Consider the following 20,848-nt stretch of genomic DNA (forward strand, 5'->3'; position numbering starts at 1 on the left):
GCTAATAATTATTTTAGTAGCAATAGTATTGGTACTCTTCAATTTATTAAGAAAAAAATGTATATCCTCAGGCATTTTAAAATATATATACATTTAATATTTTTGGAGCTGTATTTGCATTGGATCATAATAGATTATGTGCACATGTGCAATCATAAATGTAATGTGCTACCACAGGCTTCAACAAAGAGCTGTTAAAGATAATCACTTTTTTTTTCTTCTTCTCATTAATATTACCTTAGAAAAGAATCCCCATGCTTGTTTTCTAAAATCTACTTTTACTAAAAGAGAACAGTTTAGAACAAAACATCACTATCTTAAAAGTTGATTTTTTTTAAAAAGAACATCTCAATATGTCATGTAGGAAGAATGGGCACACTCTTTTCCTTTTGAACTACAGAGTGAACACATTAAGGGTTAGAGCTCCATCCTTTTCTCATTCCCTAAGAGTCCTGTAGTGTCTCTCAATCCACATCCTTCCAAGGTGGGCTGGCTTGTTATGATTTTTTCTATCCCAAACAACAGTATTATTATATGAGTGAGAGAGGGAGAAAGAAAGAGTAAGAAAAGGCAGAATGAATGCATGAGCTGGTCCTGACCTAAAGTTTGACTCAAAGCTTGATTCAGAATAGAAACAAGTAATTTCAGAAGACTGACAGTTTTTCAATGGCATACAATTTTAGCTGGCATATAGTTTTCATCATAGGGAAGCCTTTTCCAAGAGGGAAAAATTCCTAAATCATCTCCAAAGTCCTTAAAAAAAAAAAGAATAAGTACCTAAATAGCTCATTTAAAAATCACAATTTAAGGTAAAATCATTCGGAAACCTTAAAACCAAATAAAAATAACAACTAACCATTTTTATAATGTATTTTGAGAGATGAAACAAAGGCTTTTCAAAGGTCCAAAAATAAGGGGTATTTTAGTGTTACAATAAATTTTCATTTTTTAAAAAAAAGCCCAACCTCTTCTCCATCAAAATATGTATAACAATGAAAACAAAAATGAAAATAAAATAATCAATAATAAAGGAATATGGAATAAGATCTATCATGTCAATGCTATCCAAGAATATTCTACTGAAAGTAGACTGACCATAAATATTCCAAGAATAGTGATATGTATTTTCCAATGCTAATCATTACTACTATGTCTGAGAAAACAAAAATCAGATTAAAAAAAAAAGAAAAGAAAAAGAAAAAGGAATACATGCCAAAAATGAACAACCTATTTGTGTCTGACACACTGGAGAAATTGTTTATGGAGTAGTTTTGCCCAAAGAGTCATACCTGTAATATTGCCCAAGTTCACCAAACTTCTGGCATTTTGCTGATTTGAGCAGTCCATGTAAAATGTTGCTTAAGGGTTGCCACAGTGTACCTTGTTACTAGTCTTTTTACTAAGAAAATGAAATATTGTTTTGTTGTTTGGGACATCTCCTCTGTTTCTGAGATCTTTAATGGCCACCTCTCAAGTCTGCCTGTACATCCTGAGATGCATTCACTGACATTCCTAAGAAAGATAAATCAGTATCACATAATTTGCATGTCAGAGGTCCTCACTCCACCTCTTGATTTCAGCTTATGTGAAGAGTAGAGCTAGACAGGTGAGATGAGACTAGGGTCCTTTCAAAATGAAACTGAAGCTGAAGGCTTAGTCCTGATTTCTTTTTCTTCTCTTTCTCTCCCTTTTTTTTGTTTTGTTTTGTTTTTTGCTTTTTTTTTTGTTTTGTTTTTGTTTTTAACATGAAAACAAAAATGCAAGAATGGAAATGACAACACATCAGAAAGACATTTTTAACTTCATTCACTACGACAGTCACAAACTGCTTGAACTCTACCTGCCATCCAACTTGAAGGAACAAAGACCTGGCACTGGGAAAAAGAAACAAAACCCAAACACAACAAAACAATACAAAGCAACTGGGAATTCTGTAAAACTGAGTGCAAACACGGCTACAGAACGCAATAAAAACACCAGGGCTGCGGGGGCCAGCAGCGCTTATCAAAATAATTTCTGAAATGTTTCATCCGAAACATAGACAAAAGCAATAAAAAGAGGATATATGTTTATCATTTTAAGCATAACAATGTGAGTTAAGAGCTTAAAAATTTAAAAAAAAAAAAGTACTTGGAATGAATAGTGCTACCCTTTTTTTTCCTAAGTAGGCATAAAAATATTTTCATTTCCTTCTTGTTTTCCATACCATTATATCAAGAACTTCCATTTGTTTCATGTTACCGTTTACAACTTTAATGCACACACACACACACAAAAAAGGTATCTACCGCAATAGAAATAGTTGCTTCATTACCTTGTTTGCTACATTTGCAAATGTAAACAGCTAGGCAGAGCCAGAACAGACTCTAATGCATGATGGAGTATCTTTGTTGCATACGTACACTGTAGAAAATAATTATTCAATATGTCAGGCACCATTATTTGAAATGTAATACATTAATATTTACTAGAAAAATAAGTTTTTTTTTTTCCTATTTGTTTTCCCAACTTCTTTAATGAAATAAGTTAATCTGACAGTGCATCCAGTAGCTTGTAATATCTTCTACATCTCCGTGGCAAAAAATAAACTACTGGTTGGGACAATATAATGCAAATTATTAAAGTCAGTCCTTGTACATACATCCTTGTAGCAAGCATTGAGGCTCGACTAACAGCACCTTTAACCAATTACTTAATGTTCAGTTATGTAGCCCTATTTCCCTGAGCAGTTATGCTGAGGAGCTTTCCCTTCATGGATAGTTTTACAAAGCCTTAAGTATTAAAAGTACTATGAAGATAGACTTCTAAGAATCCTATTTAATGCTACTTAACTAAACCTGTATAAATCTAATGAAGGGAATGACTGGTACATATACCAACTGTCAGTCTGTGGTAACGTAACCTTAGACGCTGCCTGGCCACAAAGTTTGGAACTTCTATTTAACCAAAAGAAAATAAATAATACAGCAGGTTACCTTGTAGAGAAATACCATGTACTCTAAACAAATTTCAGCCCATGGTCTGAACTTTTGTATCCATCTAATCTTTTTGAACTGAGGCGGGGGGGGGGGGCATCCCTTTAGTTATAAAACGTGCCAAGTGAGATTGGTGACCAAGAGGAGGCTTAAAAAACAAATCCAGACCGCTTTATCACATACGAGAAAGAAACATCTGGCTTTAAAAAAAAAATAAAAAAAAGACTACGTAAGCACTGAGGACACTGTTTTGTAAAGATGCATATATATTTGGACAAAATGAACCTAAATTGCCGACAAAAGGACTACTTTTGAAAGGAGTCTGAACATCTAAAGGACAAAAATATCAGAGAGGGTGTGCATGTGTATGTACAGGCAGGGCCGGCCAAAATCCCCGTGCCGTCGGCTGTCACCTTCCCTGCTGCTCTCTCACCAAGCCTAACCACGGCTCGCATTTCTAGGTCTAGGTCGGAAACATGGTCAATGAGAGGAGACTGCTGGAAGAGGCGCCATTTTCCTTTCGCGGCCCTGGGGAGTAGATTTCTCCTCATCTGCCTAGGATTTCGTGATACTTCTAAATTTAGGCAACAACGTCCGGGTTTGTGAACAAATGGACCCATGGCCAGCCCAATACTGCATTAGGATCATAATATGTAAACCCTTTCAAAATTCTAGATAGGTTTGATCTCCATCTCGACAAACATAATCATGAGAGTCAGGTGATACTTCTTATGGACCGTTTCCACAGTACCCATTTGCCAAGATGGTTTTTTTGACGTAACCAGGTTCTAAAACATGACTATTTACCATCTTCCATTGTTTTTTCTTCTCACTGACCATTTGTCTCACTTTTTAACCTCGGTAACCTACTCATCAAAAGAAAGAATAAAAGAAGGGAATTTCATGTTGGATAAGGCAGGCTCTATGAAGTATTTTTTTAATAGGTCTTCATAAGACATTACAAGCTATTGAATTCCCATCAAGAAAACCTATTTCTATTTAATTGTGCTAAGTGCTAAGGTTTTACTCTTTAGGTTTTCCATTTTTTTCCGCTTGTGCATTGTTCCTATGCAGGCCCCTCTGGATATGAGTTGTGAAGTCGTATTTGTCCGTGCAAAGATGCTGGCATATGCTGCACTGGAAAGGGCCACTGTCACCATGGCAACTCATATGCAAAGCATACATCACTTCATCCAGAAAGACAATGCCACAGTGCACACATTTTGTGGACAGTTCATCTTGAGTACTTCTATCAACTTTCTCTGTTTTTACTACATTCAAGGGACCTTCACTTTTTACATTGGACGGTGCCTTCGTTTTCTCCTTGGAGGCACCATTTGCAGTTGGCCCAGGTCTGGAATGCTTGATCGCCAAATCTAGAGGAATGTCATTGTCTGATCCAACAGCTGAAAAATGAGGAGGCAGATTGAAGGTGGGATAAGGCACATAGTTTTGGCAAGGATTTGGTAGGCCAGGCACGTGACTCAAGTAGTGCGGATTCCCAGGAACGGAGAGCTTATATTTACTCCAGAACCGCAGCCAATCAGCTTCACTCTGGAAGTCATTATGTACAAACGGAAGTCCGAAAAGGGGGTACTGGTACTTTTCAATAGGGCTGCCTGGTGGTGAATAATTTGGGTGTTTTGCAGGTCTCATGTACTTTTCTATGGGACTGCCTCTCTCAGAACTTCCTTTCCCTTCTGACACGGATGAACTGTTTCCTGGGTCTCCAGTACTTTCCTGAGGACTTTTTATCTGAATGTGCAAAGGTTGCATCCTTTTGTGAATATCCAGAGTTTGGCTGACCAGGACCGGCTGCTGAGCAGAATGGCTTTTAGTCAATGAACCCTGGGCTTCGTATTTACTCAGGCTAGGGAGCGGAATTTCTCTCTGGTGACCTTCGGTTAAATGGTCTTCCGACCTCCTCTCTAAGGGGCTTCCGTTGACCTGCTCCTCGCTGCCGCCCCTCTGCTGTTTGTTGAGCTGCTCAGCCTGCAGTGCCTCTGGGTTAAGGCGCTTTCTTGTCCTTCTCCTAATAATCTGCTCACCGTTGTTTTGTTTAATGATGTTTAAAGGCCTGGGAGTCTGCAGAGAACACACACGTACAATACATAAAAGGGAAACGTGAGAAAATACATTAAAACTCATTAGCAATTCCTCACAAACATGAACCACACTTAAGTTCAAAGCAAGGGTAGGACTTGACGTTATAGGTTTACTAAATCTCCTCCTCTTGCCCTGAGCAGGATCAGAGGCAGTCACCAAAGCACACTATTTTAGCCTAATTAAATCAAGTCCAACTCTGCAGGGAGCCCTGAAAACTTTCATCTACTTAAAAACAGCTTTCCCAAACTCAATAGATTTTGAAATTGCATCATTTAGTGATAAAACTGTGTAGAAAGTTCCTTGAGGAAACACGATTTTTCTGCAATTATTTCTCAACTCCTGAGTCATGCACTAGGATGTCAATACGGGAACACGGGAGCTAGGCTTTAAGGACAACTGCGGCAACATTACACAGTGCTGCAGACCGAACTGGGTCCCCTTGTTCGCATGTGGAAGCCCTACCCCACAGTGTGCCTGGATCTGGAGAGCCGGTCTTTACGAGGCCAATTAGGTTAGATAAGGACAGAGAGAGAAAGAGGCCTTCTCCAAGCCGGGAAGAGAGCTTTCCAACCAGAACCAGGCCACACTGGGACTTTGACCTCAGACCTCCAGCCCTGAGAACCATGTGAAAATCTGTTCTGCTGTTTAAGCCCCCAGTCTACGGTATTTTGTTTTGGTAGCCTGAGCTGACAAATATGTGTATGCTTCTAAATCACTGCAAATGTGAATATAAAGTATTATATATCCACGCAAAAATAAAGACAAATGAGCAGAATCATGAATAAAGATATCAGGTACTCAAAGCCCTATCAGTGGGAGACTTTCCACCCCACCCCCCAGCTCTCATTTTTATTTCTCCAAGTTTAACAGGATTTTATATAATCGCTTTGGAAAATTTTACTTATCAACAGGTAAAGCATTTGTTTTCTGTTGAAATTCTAAATTCTTCTGTAGCTTTGGTACAAATACATGATACGTCACTCTACTCTGTACTTAGTTAGAATGCTGACTCTCACTAGGCTTGTTTTTTATTCAGCTTAAGCACTGTATGGTAGTCATGTACATGTTCAACAGGCATTTATATTACAGGACTAAAACCCATAGATAAAACTATACCAAAAACTTTAACTTGCAGCGAGAGCTCTAACTTCAATTTATAAAATAAAAAGAGTAAGTTTAATAAATTAATGCATATTTATAGGTAAAAATTTAGAAAACTCTTGAAGCAGGCTAATACCCGATTTTTCTAAAAGATTACTGAAATCAAATAATTTCTACACAGAATGTGAAATATATATATATATGCATATATATTAAAAAATATGTAACCTGTGAATTATTCCTAGAAAGAATGTACCTTAATGCAAGAGATACCTCTCATATCTTAAACAAAATATAAATATAAATCCTTTTTGGAATGTTTCTATTGTCACAGAGGCATTTTGAAGGCAAGAAAGATAACACACTTGTCACTGACAACTCAATTATTGGTTTCAGAAGGAAAATGCCACATTCCTTGGATATTTATTTTGTTCAGGAATGTTCAATAAAAGCTCCTTATAAAAAGCTCCTATTTGTATTATGAAGATATGCAGTATTTAATATCTACCTATAAGGAAACCAGAAATTTGCATTAATATCCTTTTAAAACTTTTATAACTTTTGTGACAGTCTTTGACATGAGATGTATGCATAACCTTTATGTATTTAAGTTTACAGGCTCCGTAGCTCAGGGGTTAGAGCACTGGTCTCGTATTTAAGTTTAAGATGTAAAGAAACTCAAAACTGAACACAGCTTGCCTCTGGAGAGATGAATATTAAAATAACTAAAATAACTTTATATCACAGTTGTTAAATTATCATAGTCTGGAAGAGCAGTAGTTTAATTAATTCTTGGCCTGTGATTGGCCAGAGTTCAATTAAAATCATTAATGTCAGTACTCATTAAATGAAAGCTTATTGCTATGCTAAAATGGTGAAGGTGAAGCTAAAGGGAGGTGATGTAGTGGAGGGAGAATCTCTCTGTTAGCTACATGGAATAACTCAGGCTTTACAGTTTACCACCAATTAGTATTGTTGGCAGCAGGCATTTTTTAAAGAGTGCTTCCAATGGTCCATTTATGAGGACGTTTTGTCTAAAATTGTATTCCCTGTAGCTGTAATTTATTCACTGGCTGTGCTAAGAGCTATGGTAAAATGCCAAACAAAATGAAAAAGGCAGAGGGAAATGGATTTCTTTTTACTAAGTGGGGTATTCCTATTTTTAAAGGCAGCTCTTGTCAGCAGATAAACTTCCTAAACTTAAAAAAAAAAAAAAAATCCTTCAGGAAGTAAATGCATATAGAGATGGGGAATTTGTGAGATTTAGTTAAACTTTATGAGAGGATTCTAACTAAAATCTGAGAAGAAAGTTCTGGAAGTACCTCGGTGAGCCACAGAATGAAGCCAGCCAGAGAGTTTGAAACACAAAGCGCCTTCACACCTTACTCTGCTGGGATGTGAGCCGTTCAGGTCCTGAAATACCTTCCTTGAATATATCCCCCGAAGAACTGGCAAGATCTACCTGGCATTCTCGGGTCCTAGCTCAGGACCACTCTTCTGAATGTGCCTGACTTCTAGTCCCCAGAGCAGCCAAGATGACGCTTGCAAATTCTGAACTTAAAGTGGAAATGAGTATTCTTTCCCTGCCCTGTATTTTATGTGAAATAGGAGAATCCTCCTTTTAAAACACTTTTTATGTAATATTGAACTTTCAAGGTTTCTCCTTCCTGCCTAAATTAATTTCACCAAATTCTGATAACCATTAGAGCAACGATCTGTTATGGGAAGTTCCCAGAAATCAATCATTTCCTCGTTTGTATCAAAAGAAACATAATGCATTACTAATGATCTCAAATATATCTCCCCATAACATCTAAGTCCATTTCACCATAAATTACAGGTGCTCTCCGAGTGACTGTATTAAACTCTGCGGGAGCAGGCATCTCAAGCCAGGGAATGGTACACATCACACGACAGACCAGGCTGCTTTATAAAGCTTTTCCTCAAACAGTCTAACAAGCTCTTACCGAGTGAAGCTTCTGGTAGAGGCCACACGCGTTGCATACATATCCACCATTTGCATTCTTTCGCCAGAGAGAGGTCTTTGTGGTCAAGCAATTGGCACAAAAAACACCCGAGCCTCTACGCCTCTGAAACAGGGGGAAAAAACACAAGGTCAGAGGTGAGTCACATGATCAGTGGAGTTAGACCAAATCAGCCCAGGAGTTTTGTCTTTAGACTAGCAACAATGACAGTATAAAACCACACTGCCCATAATGAGGTCAGGTTCAATTGTGTTTAATAGGCACCACTGATTTTCATTATAATTAACCCTACAGTGATGGATGAGGTGTGTGCAACACCAAAGGCTTTTCACAGACACAGCTTTAACTTTTTGAACTTTGGGTTTTGTGCCTTTAATGATGGCTCCTAAATGCTGAACCCTAAAATATACCTTCTAAAAGTGTCAAAACAAAAGTCATAAGACAGAACGTGCGATGTGTTTAATATACTTTGGCGAAGGGGGAGCACAGGCTACCTGAGCTTTAAAAATATAGTGAAGCGTGGAAAACGCGGCATATAAACCATTTAAAATTAAACCTGATTTGTGTCTTTTTGGATGTCATTCATGTAACACAAGTATTAAGAGAATATCACACACTCAGTTCTAGTTTTGGGGGTTGCAATGGTAAACTTTGAAAGAGAACACCATCTATTTCCCAGAGCTGAGGGGACCAGTCGAAACTTGTTGCCAACTCGAAGTACAGTATTACTGAGAACGCTTATGAGGTGCCTGTGGAAGCCAGACAAGCTAGTTCCATCAATGGCTATTTATTTTATTTGCCTCAGACTTGGAAATCACAAGCGTTTCCGAATACAAATTGATTTTAGTGGGCTGAATTCTGTAATCACCAGATTCAAAAATAAATCTAAGAATATTTAAAAGTAGATAATTAGTATTGCTTGTTCCATTCTTGCTATCAAGTCATGATTCCATTAAACTCACTGAAACAAAAGTCAGGCTGTGTTTGTAGGCGCAAATACTAACAGGCAGGAAATGAAATGCTCTTGCTGCAAGAAAAAAAAAAAAAGAAAGCCTGAATTGCAACTTCACTCTCCTTTCTCTAGCAAGCGAAGCCTTTAATGATAAAATATGCACGTTAGATAAGGAGTGGAAAAAATGTTGCTGGAACCCAATTTTATTATAAATTTAAAATCACAAATACCGTAAGTCAAAATTTCAGGGATTCATAAAATTTAGGCAATTTATTTAACTTGAGTCCATACTGTAGACCAGTGCTATCCCTGCCAAGAAAATACAATGGTTATAATTGTACTCTGATACATTTCAAATGGAAAGCTTTCTGCAGACATAATTTTGGCTTCAAGACTGGAACACTTTCTTGGCATTGAAAGGGCATTTGATTCATCGGGTGTTTCACAATGTATCACTAAAAAGACCTGGTGAGCAGCCAGTTCCCTATAGGGTAATTTTTCCATCCAGATGCAAGTGCTATCAGAGGCCCTCGTCAGCTAAACTAATTATGATCTTGCAATTGCTGATGCCTGCTCACTCTAACATTCGACATCCTCCATTAATCATCAATACAAGGAAAATGAATGAAACGTAAAGAAATGAGGGCTGGTAAGCTGCACAGCCATAAAAATCTGAAATGAGAGCAATAATTTAACAAGATTGGGGGAATGTTTTTAGTGCGCACAAAGTCAGGCTAACAATTGCCCTTTTCAACCAAGAACACGATTTCATTAGTGTAGCAGGTCGTGCTACTTTAGGTGATGTAATAAAAGCTAGATTTTGCACAAAGATAATCTCTGGCTCCCCTTTTTCTCCGTCTCTGCCCAAGTCGGGACCAGGAACATGTCACGGTTAGAGCAACGGCAAACGCTGGGTGTCAGGCCACAAGTCCCAGTTGGGACCTCCTGCAAAAGTAGAGATTGCCCCCTCCTGAAAAATCAATGAACTACTAGATGCTATGTTTATCAAACATTCTGGGGCCCCCCTTTATCTGAAGTAAGCTGAGGAGCCTAGTTAGGTTATAATTGTGAAACTTTCCTAAGGTCACGCCATCTTTTTCCTAGATCTAAATAACACGTTTGGCAAATAAACACCAACTTGATCCACATAAAGGCATTGTAAATGTCCATTTGGAAACTAACCCACATACATGGCTGAGACTCAAATCTGAATGTGTAACCATTCACTCCAGCCTGCTTTTCTTTCCTTATGCCCTGGGTGCTTGACACAGCACGCCAAAGTGGGTGTAATCCTGGTTTCTGAGAGCGTTTCAATCCTTGCACAATTTTGTGCTTAATTCTCTTGCAAAGAAAATGCCCTTCATTAGTTAGAGGGAAAGTCCTAAAATTATAGCACTGGTTTCCACAGGCCTATCTTGCTTTAAGCAGCACTTAGGCTCCACTAAAGAGGTATATTTTGGGAAAACTATATCTTATTTAAGACATCAGGGGTTACTCTGGATTCATTTACCCAGAGTCAGTATAGCATGGAGGTTAATAATCAGATTTAGGAGTCAGACTACTTGCATTCAAAACATGTCTGCCTTTTGCCAGGTGCAACTTTAGGCAAGTTACTTAGCCTCTCAAAGCTTCAACTTCCCCACCTTTAAAGTGTGAGCCACTGTAGCATGTGGGCAAATGGATACAATTAGTATAGTACCAGGGATGTAGTAAACACTCAGTAAGTTAGCTATTTGTCAAAGGGATTCAATTATCATTATTATTTTTTGGTACAAGAAAAATAGTTGGTTAGCTTTGTTTCCATCTCCTTAATCTTCTCATTGAACATAATAGAGATGCTTAAGACATACAGTTGGATATTATCAATTGTAGTTCATTTGTGACAATCTTCTCAAATACGAGAATGGAAAGTTGAGTCAGAGTGAAATATCTAGGTGTTCACACCTAGGATTCAATAGGAGCGTACTTGTGTGGGGGTGGGAAGTAGGAGGGAGGTGAGAAATATTTCACATATTGAGTTAACTCCCTTCTAAACACATTTATTGCTTTGGTAAGCACTGGTTCACTGTAGTTTTGGTGCACTTGGAATTTCTGGAAGCAGCAAAGAAGGTGGCCCACGTGGATAGTATCCTTAGCTGTGTGATCACAGAATCGTAACTGTGCCACATAGCCCTCAGCTACAGAACAGCTGAGAGCCTGACCTGGTCGCTCTGTGTAAGCTGGCTGGACAGAGTAAAGCATCTCTTTGAAGTTACCAACATCCTTAGCCCAATCACATGCAGAAAAGCAGGTCTGTGGCCAAAGGAAGGCAGAATAGGAGTCTCCCTCACCCCACTTTTGAAAAACAAACTTGGCCTCGTTAAAGAGAAAGAAAGGCACCAAAGACTTTATTTCATTCATAGTTTATCACGCATGACAGAGTTTTAAAATATTTTGTCATCCTCCTATACACTGTGCTTGTTAAGGACAGAAATTATGACTCCTAAGATATCCTAAGTACCAGGCACCTAGGACAGTGCTCTGTCTTGACAGACTAAACATTAATAAAATTGAAAATATTCTACTGGCATTTAAAGAATCTCACCTGCTATTATTTTTTTAATCATTAAAAGTTACTCCTAGTTTTGAAAAAAACAAGTTTCTAAAAAATATTCCTTCTAAATGTCACTCATGCGGATCGACAAATTTACTTCCAGTTGGGCAGAGATAACTAATGATGTTGTAGAAAAGAAAATCAAGAGAATTAAGGAATGTTCCAATCTTACAATTCACACTTGTTTTTGAGGAGCAGTTGAAGTTAGGTACTTGCTAGGTCCTGAGGATACAAAATCAGGTAGAACAAGGCTCCAATTCTCCTTTACAAACATCATTAGGGTCATATGTTGTCCATGGCTCTATATGTGCACACGTGTGTTTAAATAATAATATTAAATAATAATAATTATTTCTCCTTTTCTACAAGCTGTTTTTTATTTTTAAATGATTATTTATTTATTTATTTATTTATTTATTTATTTTGGGGGGGGGAGAGAGTGGGGAGGGGCAGAGGGAGAAGGAGAGAGAGAATCTGAAGCAGACTCCCTGCTGAGCGTGGAGTCAGATACGACCCTGAGATCATGACCTGAGCTGAAATCAAGAGTCCAACACTTAACCAACTGAGCCTTCCAGGTGTCCCCAATCTGTTTAAGAGTTAGTAATATTTTATACCTCCATGACATTACGCAGGAGAGAGGAGAACTGAGTCAGATATGGTCCTTTCTGGAGAGCAGATGAGAGGAATCCCTAGCTAGGGGATGGTGCCGCTGGCCCTCCTGAGGGGGCATATTTAGCCTGATTCTTGCCCTGTGGTAGGGGTAAGAATCTCAGGCTGAGAGAAAGCTGCATGCTTGTCCATCTTCACAGAAGCACCACATTCTCTGTCCTTGGACTTCCTTAAGCGCCTCTTCTACTTGTTTGTGGACTTAAGTGAAGGAATTAAAATTAAAATTTCTAAAGAGAAAAAGTCCAGAGGCAACAATTCGAGGAACTGATTTTGTTGTCTGTTTTTTTTTAAACTTCGAGTTTTATGGCTTGCCTAGTAACTTTTAGGTCACATTTGTGTTGCCTGTACCTAATTTCTGTTGGCTGCTAATTTCCTGTGTGAAAAACGAAGGATGGTGATACAAACAGTTAATTGTAAGCATTTTTGAGGCCAGTCAAAGGATAGCAAGTAGTTTTCAGTGATAATTACTGAGAATTCTTCGGGATTACTTATTTCCTTTCCATGTTTCAAATGTATTACGACCACAATACTGACTTTAAAACAGCAATTTAGGTGATGAATTTGGACAATCACCCATGTTAGGATTTGAAATAGAAAATGACATTCACATCTTTTAATATAAGCACATTTTAAATCCAAAATAATTTTTTTTCCTGCTTTGAAGTGCAACAAGTATAATGACTAAAATAATGGATCAAACAAACAAATTAATTTAGGTTCACAGCTAACCACTGTGCCGTTGTCACTATCATCAAATTTTTCTGAAAGCTTCTGGTTCCAATTTTGCTGTTGGGGGCTTAATTCTTTAGTGTGTTATGGATCAGTGGTTTGGGCCGTGGCACATGTATTGGTGAACCCATAGGTGTCTTAAGAAAAAAAAAATGGAGAAAAACGTTTTAAAATTGGTTTAGTTGTTTCTATTACTTATATTACTACTTAAAAATCAGCCCAAAACAAACACTTGAACATTTTCAAATTTCATTAACAGCTGATTTCATTTGATTAATAAGAAATAAATTTGATTGAATTATTCATTCGAGTGGCTTATCATTTAAAGACATGGATATTTATCTCCAAGAGATTAAAGTCTCCATTGGAAAAAAAGTTTGTGCAGAAATGATCCTTTATATTAGTGTTCTATGTATAAGAACTATACTGAAACCATGTAATTACATAACAAGCTTTGATAGGCAGAGTATTTATTCACATTTTTTATGGTTTTTATATCTTAGCCATTTTAAATCAAATCAATCTGAAATATGATACACATGCTGTTAGGGCAGATATACCTCAAATATTTTTTGACTTTAAATAATTTCTGTGTTTACTTGATTATATCAAGAATCTTTTACAAACTTCACTTTAGCGACATGTACAGATGGCTATGATAGAAACTTCTAGCACAATTTTGCAGTAATAAAATTTCAATGGTAAATTTAACTCAGTTTCATTCTGGGAATGTAATAATTACCGATTGCCCAGCATGTGCCTGACACCGTGCTACAAACTGGAGTTACAGGGACATATATGACAAACATGCTCTATAATCTCTCTGGGTTTCCAGTAGAATGAGCTAAAAACCTACTAAGTGTGGAGTTAATGCAACACAAATTGAGATGTTCACAAACACTGAGAGTTAAATTTATGCAAATTATATGTAAACTTTTCTGAGGAAACAAAAGTATATTAGATCAATAAATCTAATTTATTTACTTATTTAGATTTCATTTTTAAGTAATCTCCACACCCAACATGGGGCTCAAACTTACCAACCCAAGATAAAGAGTCATGTGCTCTACCAAATGAGCCAGCCAGGCACCCCAATAAAGCTCATTTGAAGACTGAAAGTTATCTAATGACAAGAGAGCTTACTCTCTGTGTTCCTTTACCAAAGTGGGTAATAACAGTCCTGTAATAACAGGACAAAGATCAATAACATTGCCCTACTGACTACCAAAAAAGTTGATATGCGTTAAATAATGTATTAATTATTACTATCATGCTAATGTATTTATTATTACTATCGTGTAGTGGGTTGGCATTCACTAATTATGAATACATGATGATTCATATTTTAGTCATTTTCACTGTTATTTACTACTGGTGACAGAAGGCAACCTCTCCTTCCAAATTCCCCCCAAGTGAGGATTAACCAGCTATTGACTACCCATCAGTAGATCCTACAAGAATGCACAGAATGCAGTGCCTAAAACCACTAAAAAATAGACGGTGGCTTGCAACGAATGTCTTTAAATTAATAGGCTGAATTTTCCCCAAAGCACAGGCTACCTGATATTTTAGGAAGAGCAGGGAAAGAACATTGGCAACATAAAGCAATAGTTACCAATAACTTGGCTGACTTTTGTTCCAAACAGAATTGTGAAGAACAGTGCAGCTGAAATGGGCTGCACAGCAAGTCTCTGCCTGATTTGAAACAGCCCTCTTTGCCCTCAGATTTCTTGCCAGAAAACTGAAGAGACTCTCCAAGGTTCAGCCAAGCACCCATCTTACGATCTCCTATCTCAGAATTTGGAAACAAAACCTGTTTACCTTGCTTATTAAATTCACTTCCTCAACACATCAGCCATGATAATGGAGATAAGTGTAAACAAAGCTGACATCCCTGGCTAGGAGCAATGGAACGAACTCTCTTCCAGGACATGAGGCAACACATACTCTAGTAACCATACACTGTACCCAGGTATGAATGTGCCTGAGACTTACTGCACTGACACATCACCATGTGGGAGTTGCCCTACATATCAGGAAACGCTAGTGTGCCAAACACATTAGCTCCATTTCTTCTGAGATGCAACTGGCGACTACTGAAGTGAGATAGCAGATAAATCAAGAATTTGCAACCTATATCCCACACTTCTAATCATTCACCGTTTCTTCAAATCGGCAGAATTTACAAGTGAATCACAAACATCTAGAACCCATTACGTAGGTCTGAAGGACTCCATCTCTATTCTTTGATTCACCCCATATTTGGTAAATGAGCAAACCAAATATCCAGTGTCATGCCCAAATTACATAAAGAACCAGGACTAGAAAAAACTCACATCTTTGGAGTTCTACCCACATTGTTTCTATAACACTGTTCTGCCTTTACAGCAATATGTACATAGACAGCTAAAACTATGGTTGAAAATTTATGTCTGCACTGTCTTTTTTCATTCCACGTGAAAGTCATTATTGTCAGAAGAACTACTCAAGTCTTTCACTTCTATTTCCGCCACCATGGATCCATTTTCACCTTCGGCTACAACAAGGCTTTGTGGAGGCTTTCTCCACAGGGACTTTCTTCCATGCCAGTGCCAACACCTGACACTGAAAAGGAAGAAAAAAGGCTTTTTGGAGGCACAATTTTAGCACCTCTTAAGCAAACTTTGGCAGGAGAACAAAGTTGATTCTGTTTTAATAAGTTTATTGCACATTATTACTTAACCGTATATTCTGTAAACACATTTAATATGGGAATTAGTCACATTACAAAAAGTAAAAATCTTAAGTGATAACAATAGAGAAGAAACTTGTTATAGAAAAAGCCTAATGTCCAAAGGGTTCAGCTTCTGTGCACTTAAACACAAATTGAGTTATTTTAGATATTATCAGTGTGGGGTTGCCTTTATAATAGATAATGATGATGATGATGGTTATTTTGGAAGAATCAGAAAATACCAAACAATAGTCAGGAATTCTTTTCATGGGGTGGTGGCTGGCTAGCTCAAGCAGGAGAGCATGCAACTCTTGATCTCGGAGTTCTAAGTTCGAGCCCCATGTTGGATGTAGAAATTACTTAAAAAATATAAATGAAATCTAAAAAAAAAAAAAAAAGAATTCTTTTCATAACAGATAATGACTGGGCTGTAAACTGTTTCCATCCTCACAGCATTCACATATACATCAAGGGTTCTTCACTGGTTCCTAACATTCTTTCTTTTTTTTTCTTAAAGATTTTATTTATTTATTTGACAGAGAGAGATCACAAGTAGGCAGAGAGGCAGGCAGAGAGAGAGGAGGAAGCAGGCTCCCCGCTGAGCAGAGAGCCCGATGTGGGACTTGATCCTAGGACCCTGAGATCATGACCTGAGCTGAAGGCAGCGGCTTAACCCACTGAACCACCCAGGTGCCCCCCTAACATTTTTTCAATAACATTTATGACACTCTCTCCAGAAAAAAAAAGAAAAAGTAAAAAAACTGTATACAAATAACTTCAGGCTGTTCGAAAGAATGTCCTTCACAAGCATTTGGTATGGTTATCTGTATTCAAGCATTTGGTATGGTTATCTGAATGCTCGCAGATTTGAAGGTTAAGAACTCCTAACATTTATTATCCCAGTTTAGATCAAAATGAATTACCAGTTACTATTTTTCTCCCACTTTCATTAATGAGGTAAAAAGACTAAGAATGGTTCTTTGACTTATTTAGTGTCAAAAAATACATCCTAGTCTCCAAGTCTAGATAAAAACATAGGACTGTGTTCCAGAAACCGTTTCTGAATCAATTATCTGATAGAATTCTCTTGCTTGACTACATTATGTCTCTTTTTAATAATCACCATCAGACATCTAATATTTCTCAAGACTTAACTATGTATAGGATGGTAAGCGATAGCTTTCATTTCATTATCTGACCTTGTTAAAATGATCCTAAGAGACAGGTATCATTATTGTTGTTGTTGTTGTTGTTACTGTTCTTTTTCTTCTTCCCTCCGTTTTACGGAGGAGAAAACTGAGGCCTAGCAAAGTTTTTCAGTTGCTCTACAGGAGGGCTAAGATACAAACTCAGGTCTCCCTCACTTGAGAGCCACAGTGCTGAACTATGTTTCAAGTCCTAGTACTAAAGAGGCGATTGGGGAATTTTTACCAAAAATATTTCACCATAGCTTGGTTTTGAAGAACGCTTATCTCTTCAAACCACCCTATAACAGCTGATTGAAATTATGCAAGTTTTGAGGTACCAGAAAGAAATGACTCATCCTTGATCAGATATGGCAACGATCTGTTTTGAAGTTGACAGATACAGTCATAGCCAGAGGAACACAACATTTGGCTGATGGAGAGGTAGGGGTAGGCAAGGGGGTTGGGTGCAGTACATGTGTTTTAATCCTTCCATCACAAAAAAACAAAAACAAAAACAAACCCCAAAGAAAACAAAACAAAAAGAAACAAAAAACCAAAACAACAATAAACAAACACAAAAAACCAAAAGCCAAAAAAACCCCACCCCAAAACCATGTAAAATAAGCCTCTGTTTAAAAACAGAAAATTAGATGACACCACTGACTTAGCTCCTAATAATGCCAGTCACATGGGAGGGTAGCTGTGAACTAGAATTTCTGTTTTTGCATTAGTCTTGGCTAGAGATGGGGCAGCAAAAATGATGCTGGGGTTCTGACAAGTTCTGTAAACACATATGTTCAGATAACAATTTACTAGATTTATTTTTTACATACTTGTATGTTCCCTGGCAAAGACCTTTTGCAATGTGTGGTATCATCATTATTCAATATAAAACACTGCCAATTCTGAAAGATGAGGTTATTTTAATAAATTCCTCAGATCTGGATAATATGAAAATATTTATAATTATTTCCCCTATTATTATATGTAAAAGTATATGTTCTTCATCAACCTATAGAGCTGACTTTGATACTTTTCATGTGTGATAGTTTCCATTTCATTACAGAACAACGAAGACCAAAATATTCTTAACTCTAAACACTTTTTACAGGCTATCAAGTTGAGAGGATACAGTACAGATCAGATGTTAAAACATAGCATGTAGTCTGCTGAGCAGAAGGATGGTAATTGCTGCTTATTTCCACTGAACAGCATACAAATTATGGAAAAACAGTTAAATGTACTGAAGTTCAAAATAATTAAGAACCATGTTAAAAATCTGCCGATGTGTGTCAACAAGAGACTTGGATACCAAATATGCAATTTGGACTAAATACTTGGTAAGACTAGATTGGGAATACTTCTCGTATCATTTCATCCTCTAGGACCTAAATCCAAAAAAACCCCTAAGAAACATAAACCTGAACTTCAGTTAATTTTTTAATCTATAAAATTCTTTTAAAATGTTGTCTCATTTGTACTCAGTTTTGTACTTCCTTGGGACACATGAAGTCGTAGGTATTTAAGTCCACCTTTCCAACGGTTAAAATAAGTGCCTAGTCTGTTATGTCATTGTTCAAATTGAAGAGTTATCTTTAAATGAGGATTCTGTTCCTGCCAGGGGTAAAATCAAACTTGAGCAGAGAATTTCATTATAGAAGCACGGTGCAGACAGGGAACTCTAAGCTGATTTTTAAAGTTTTAATAACATTATTTTAAGAAGACAAGTTGAAATTATGAATTGCCTTAACAATCATGATGTAATTTTGTAACAACTGAAATCTTTCATGGGAAAATTGCTTCTTCAGTAACTCACACAGTCAATTACACAGGAAAGCGCTGTAACAGGGCTGTCCTCCTGCCGCACCCCCCCACCCCGCCACATTCAAATAGCTCACGTACACGACTTCCTTTTCCATTACCAACTTGTCTGCAGTACCATCTGTAAAAACGAACACATACCTTGTGCTGCCAGTTTCTGCTTTTGCAGGTCCATTAGTGGGACTGGCTGCAGCTGCTCAAGAAGAAAGCAATGACTGTCTTTGTTTTTATATACATATATTTCCCCTCCAGTACGACCATATCAGTGCAAGGCAATACCTCGTCCTGAGTAGGGAGCTGCTCTTAATAACCTGACTCGGACCCGGTTTTCTGCGTGATCTGGAGTTTGTTAATCACACGGTATCACATACCAAAGCAAGAACTACCTCATCGCATCAAGGACTCTCGAGACAACCCCTCAGTCACTCCTACCCAATGGCACAGTTAAAATCATTTTGTACTGTGACATTCTGTCCATCGAGCAGAGTATCAGGAAACCAATACTGAGGCCTGGCTGCACAGCCTATGACACAAAACTCCTGGGGAGTGAGCTTTTATTTCACGAGAGGAGCTTTGAAAATAAAACACAGCAACTCACTTTTCTAAAACTCTGTTCTCCTCTGCCTGCCTCATGTTTACATTACTTTTCTGTTAGCATTATTTTTTCCCTAGACAACCACCATTGCGCTATTCACTCTGCAGAAGATGCAAATATAGTAAAGCAAGAAGTGACTTCAAATTACTTTTTTGAAGTGATCTGCCTCCAAGAAACATTTCTCCCTGTTGTGGAGTAATAGGAATTAAAGAAAAAAAAAAAAAAAAAGCAAGCAAGCAAGCAGATACCATCAACTATCAAGTTCTTAAAAATATTAAAAAAAAAAGATTCATAGAGAAGCTGAAATTAAAAACACACATAAAAGAAAAGCAGAGATCCAAAAAAAACCCCAACAAACAAACAAACCCCCCCAAAACACCCCAAAACAGTTTAGCTGTTTTCCTGTGCTATTCCACATTTATAAATTTACCCCACATACATTAAAAACTACTCTTCTTCATAAGAGGTACTTTGGTGTCAGTGTGAACATTAGAATGCCAATTCTGCCTTAGCTTCTCATATATTGACTTGTCTTAAATCATCAAATGGCTCTGCTTTCTCAGCGTTTAGGTAGAGGAGGCAGAGTGCTAGCTTGCAATTATTTACAGACACAAGTCACTTCCAGGGGACTGGGGCTATTAAGGAGCAGGCCCATTTCTCTTTCAATCTTTGCATTATCAGTATATGGTACATAGTAGGCATTTAACTAATGATAGCTTAATTGAATTGACCTCTATCAGAAGACAGGATTCTGCGGATTTCAATAAACGTTGTGTTAAAATATTCATGTGTGTGCACATACCACACACACACCATGATCAGCAGATTATACCTTAAATGAAGCTTTATTCATGAAACACATGTGGCAGTCATCATTACCAAAAATATGACTTAGATTGAAAACAGTTTCACTTTTGTGAAATGCAAAATAAAATTAGTAAGTCATGCACCATATTTAGACTCTATATTATACAACAGGAGGGAAAAGAAATGGACTTTGCTTGAGCTTGTGAGCAATCTGCAAAACTAGTAGAAATGGCATATGTTGATGTGTGTATTTGTGTATGTATATATATGTATATATATTGAAGTGACAGTACATATACATATATATACACATGTACACATACACACACACAAATTCGCACAGCATTTTATCACTGACATGTAGTGAGATGTTGCTAGTTGATTTTATTTTCATTAAAACAATTTCATATTTTATGAAGGGCTAAAATATGGGCGATGTTGTTAAAATTAAAGAGAAAAAAATCCCAAGAGTTTCCTGAAGAGTGGAGAAGAAAGATAATTAAACTGTGTATAAAAGACCAAAAAAGAAATGAAGGAACAGAGTACCTAGGAGAGTGTCTTTTATGTCAGCCTAATAATTACTGATTTTGATAGGTGGAAATTAAGACATCGAGA

The 20,848-nt window shown here is 37.4% G+C and overlaps 1 protein-coding gene across 4 annotated transcripts in view; it reads right to left on the bottom strand.

Moving 5' to 3' along the window:
* Positions 1-231: 231 nt before the first annotated feature.
* The window catches only part of TRPS1 (transcriptional repressor GATA binding 1), a 251,168-nt gene continuing 230,551 nt past the window's right edge, over positions 232-20,848 (bottom strand). For all 4 annotated transcript variants that reach the window (XM_059395064.1, XM_059395065.1, XM_059395062.1 and 1 more), the window contains 2 exons: positions 8,150-8,272; positions 232-5,060 (listed from right to left, as the gene is read on the bottom strand). In XM_059395064.1, the coding sequence (XP_059251047.1) occupies positions 3,999-5,060; positions 8,150-8,272 (1,185 nt within the window). In that variant the 3' untranslated portion in view covers positions 232-3,998. The remainder of the gene's footprint in view (positions 5,061-8,149; positions 8,273-20,848) is intronic.

This window comes from Mustela nigripes, chromosome 3 (assembly GCF_022355385.1).
Source record: "Mustela nigripes isolate SB6536 chromosome 3, MUSNIG.SB6536, whole genome shotgun sequence".
NCBI classification, from domain to species: Eukaryota; Metazoa; Chordata; class Mammalia; order Carnivora; family Mustelidae; genus Mustela; species Mustela nigripes.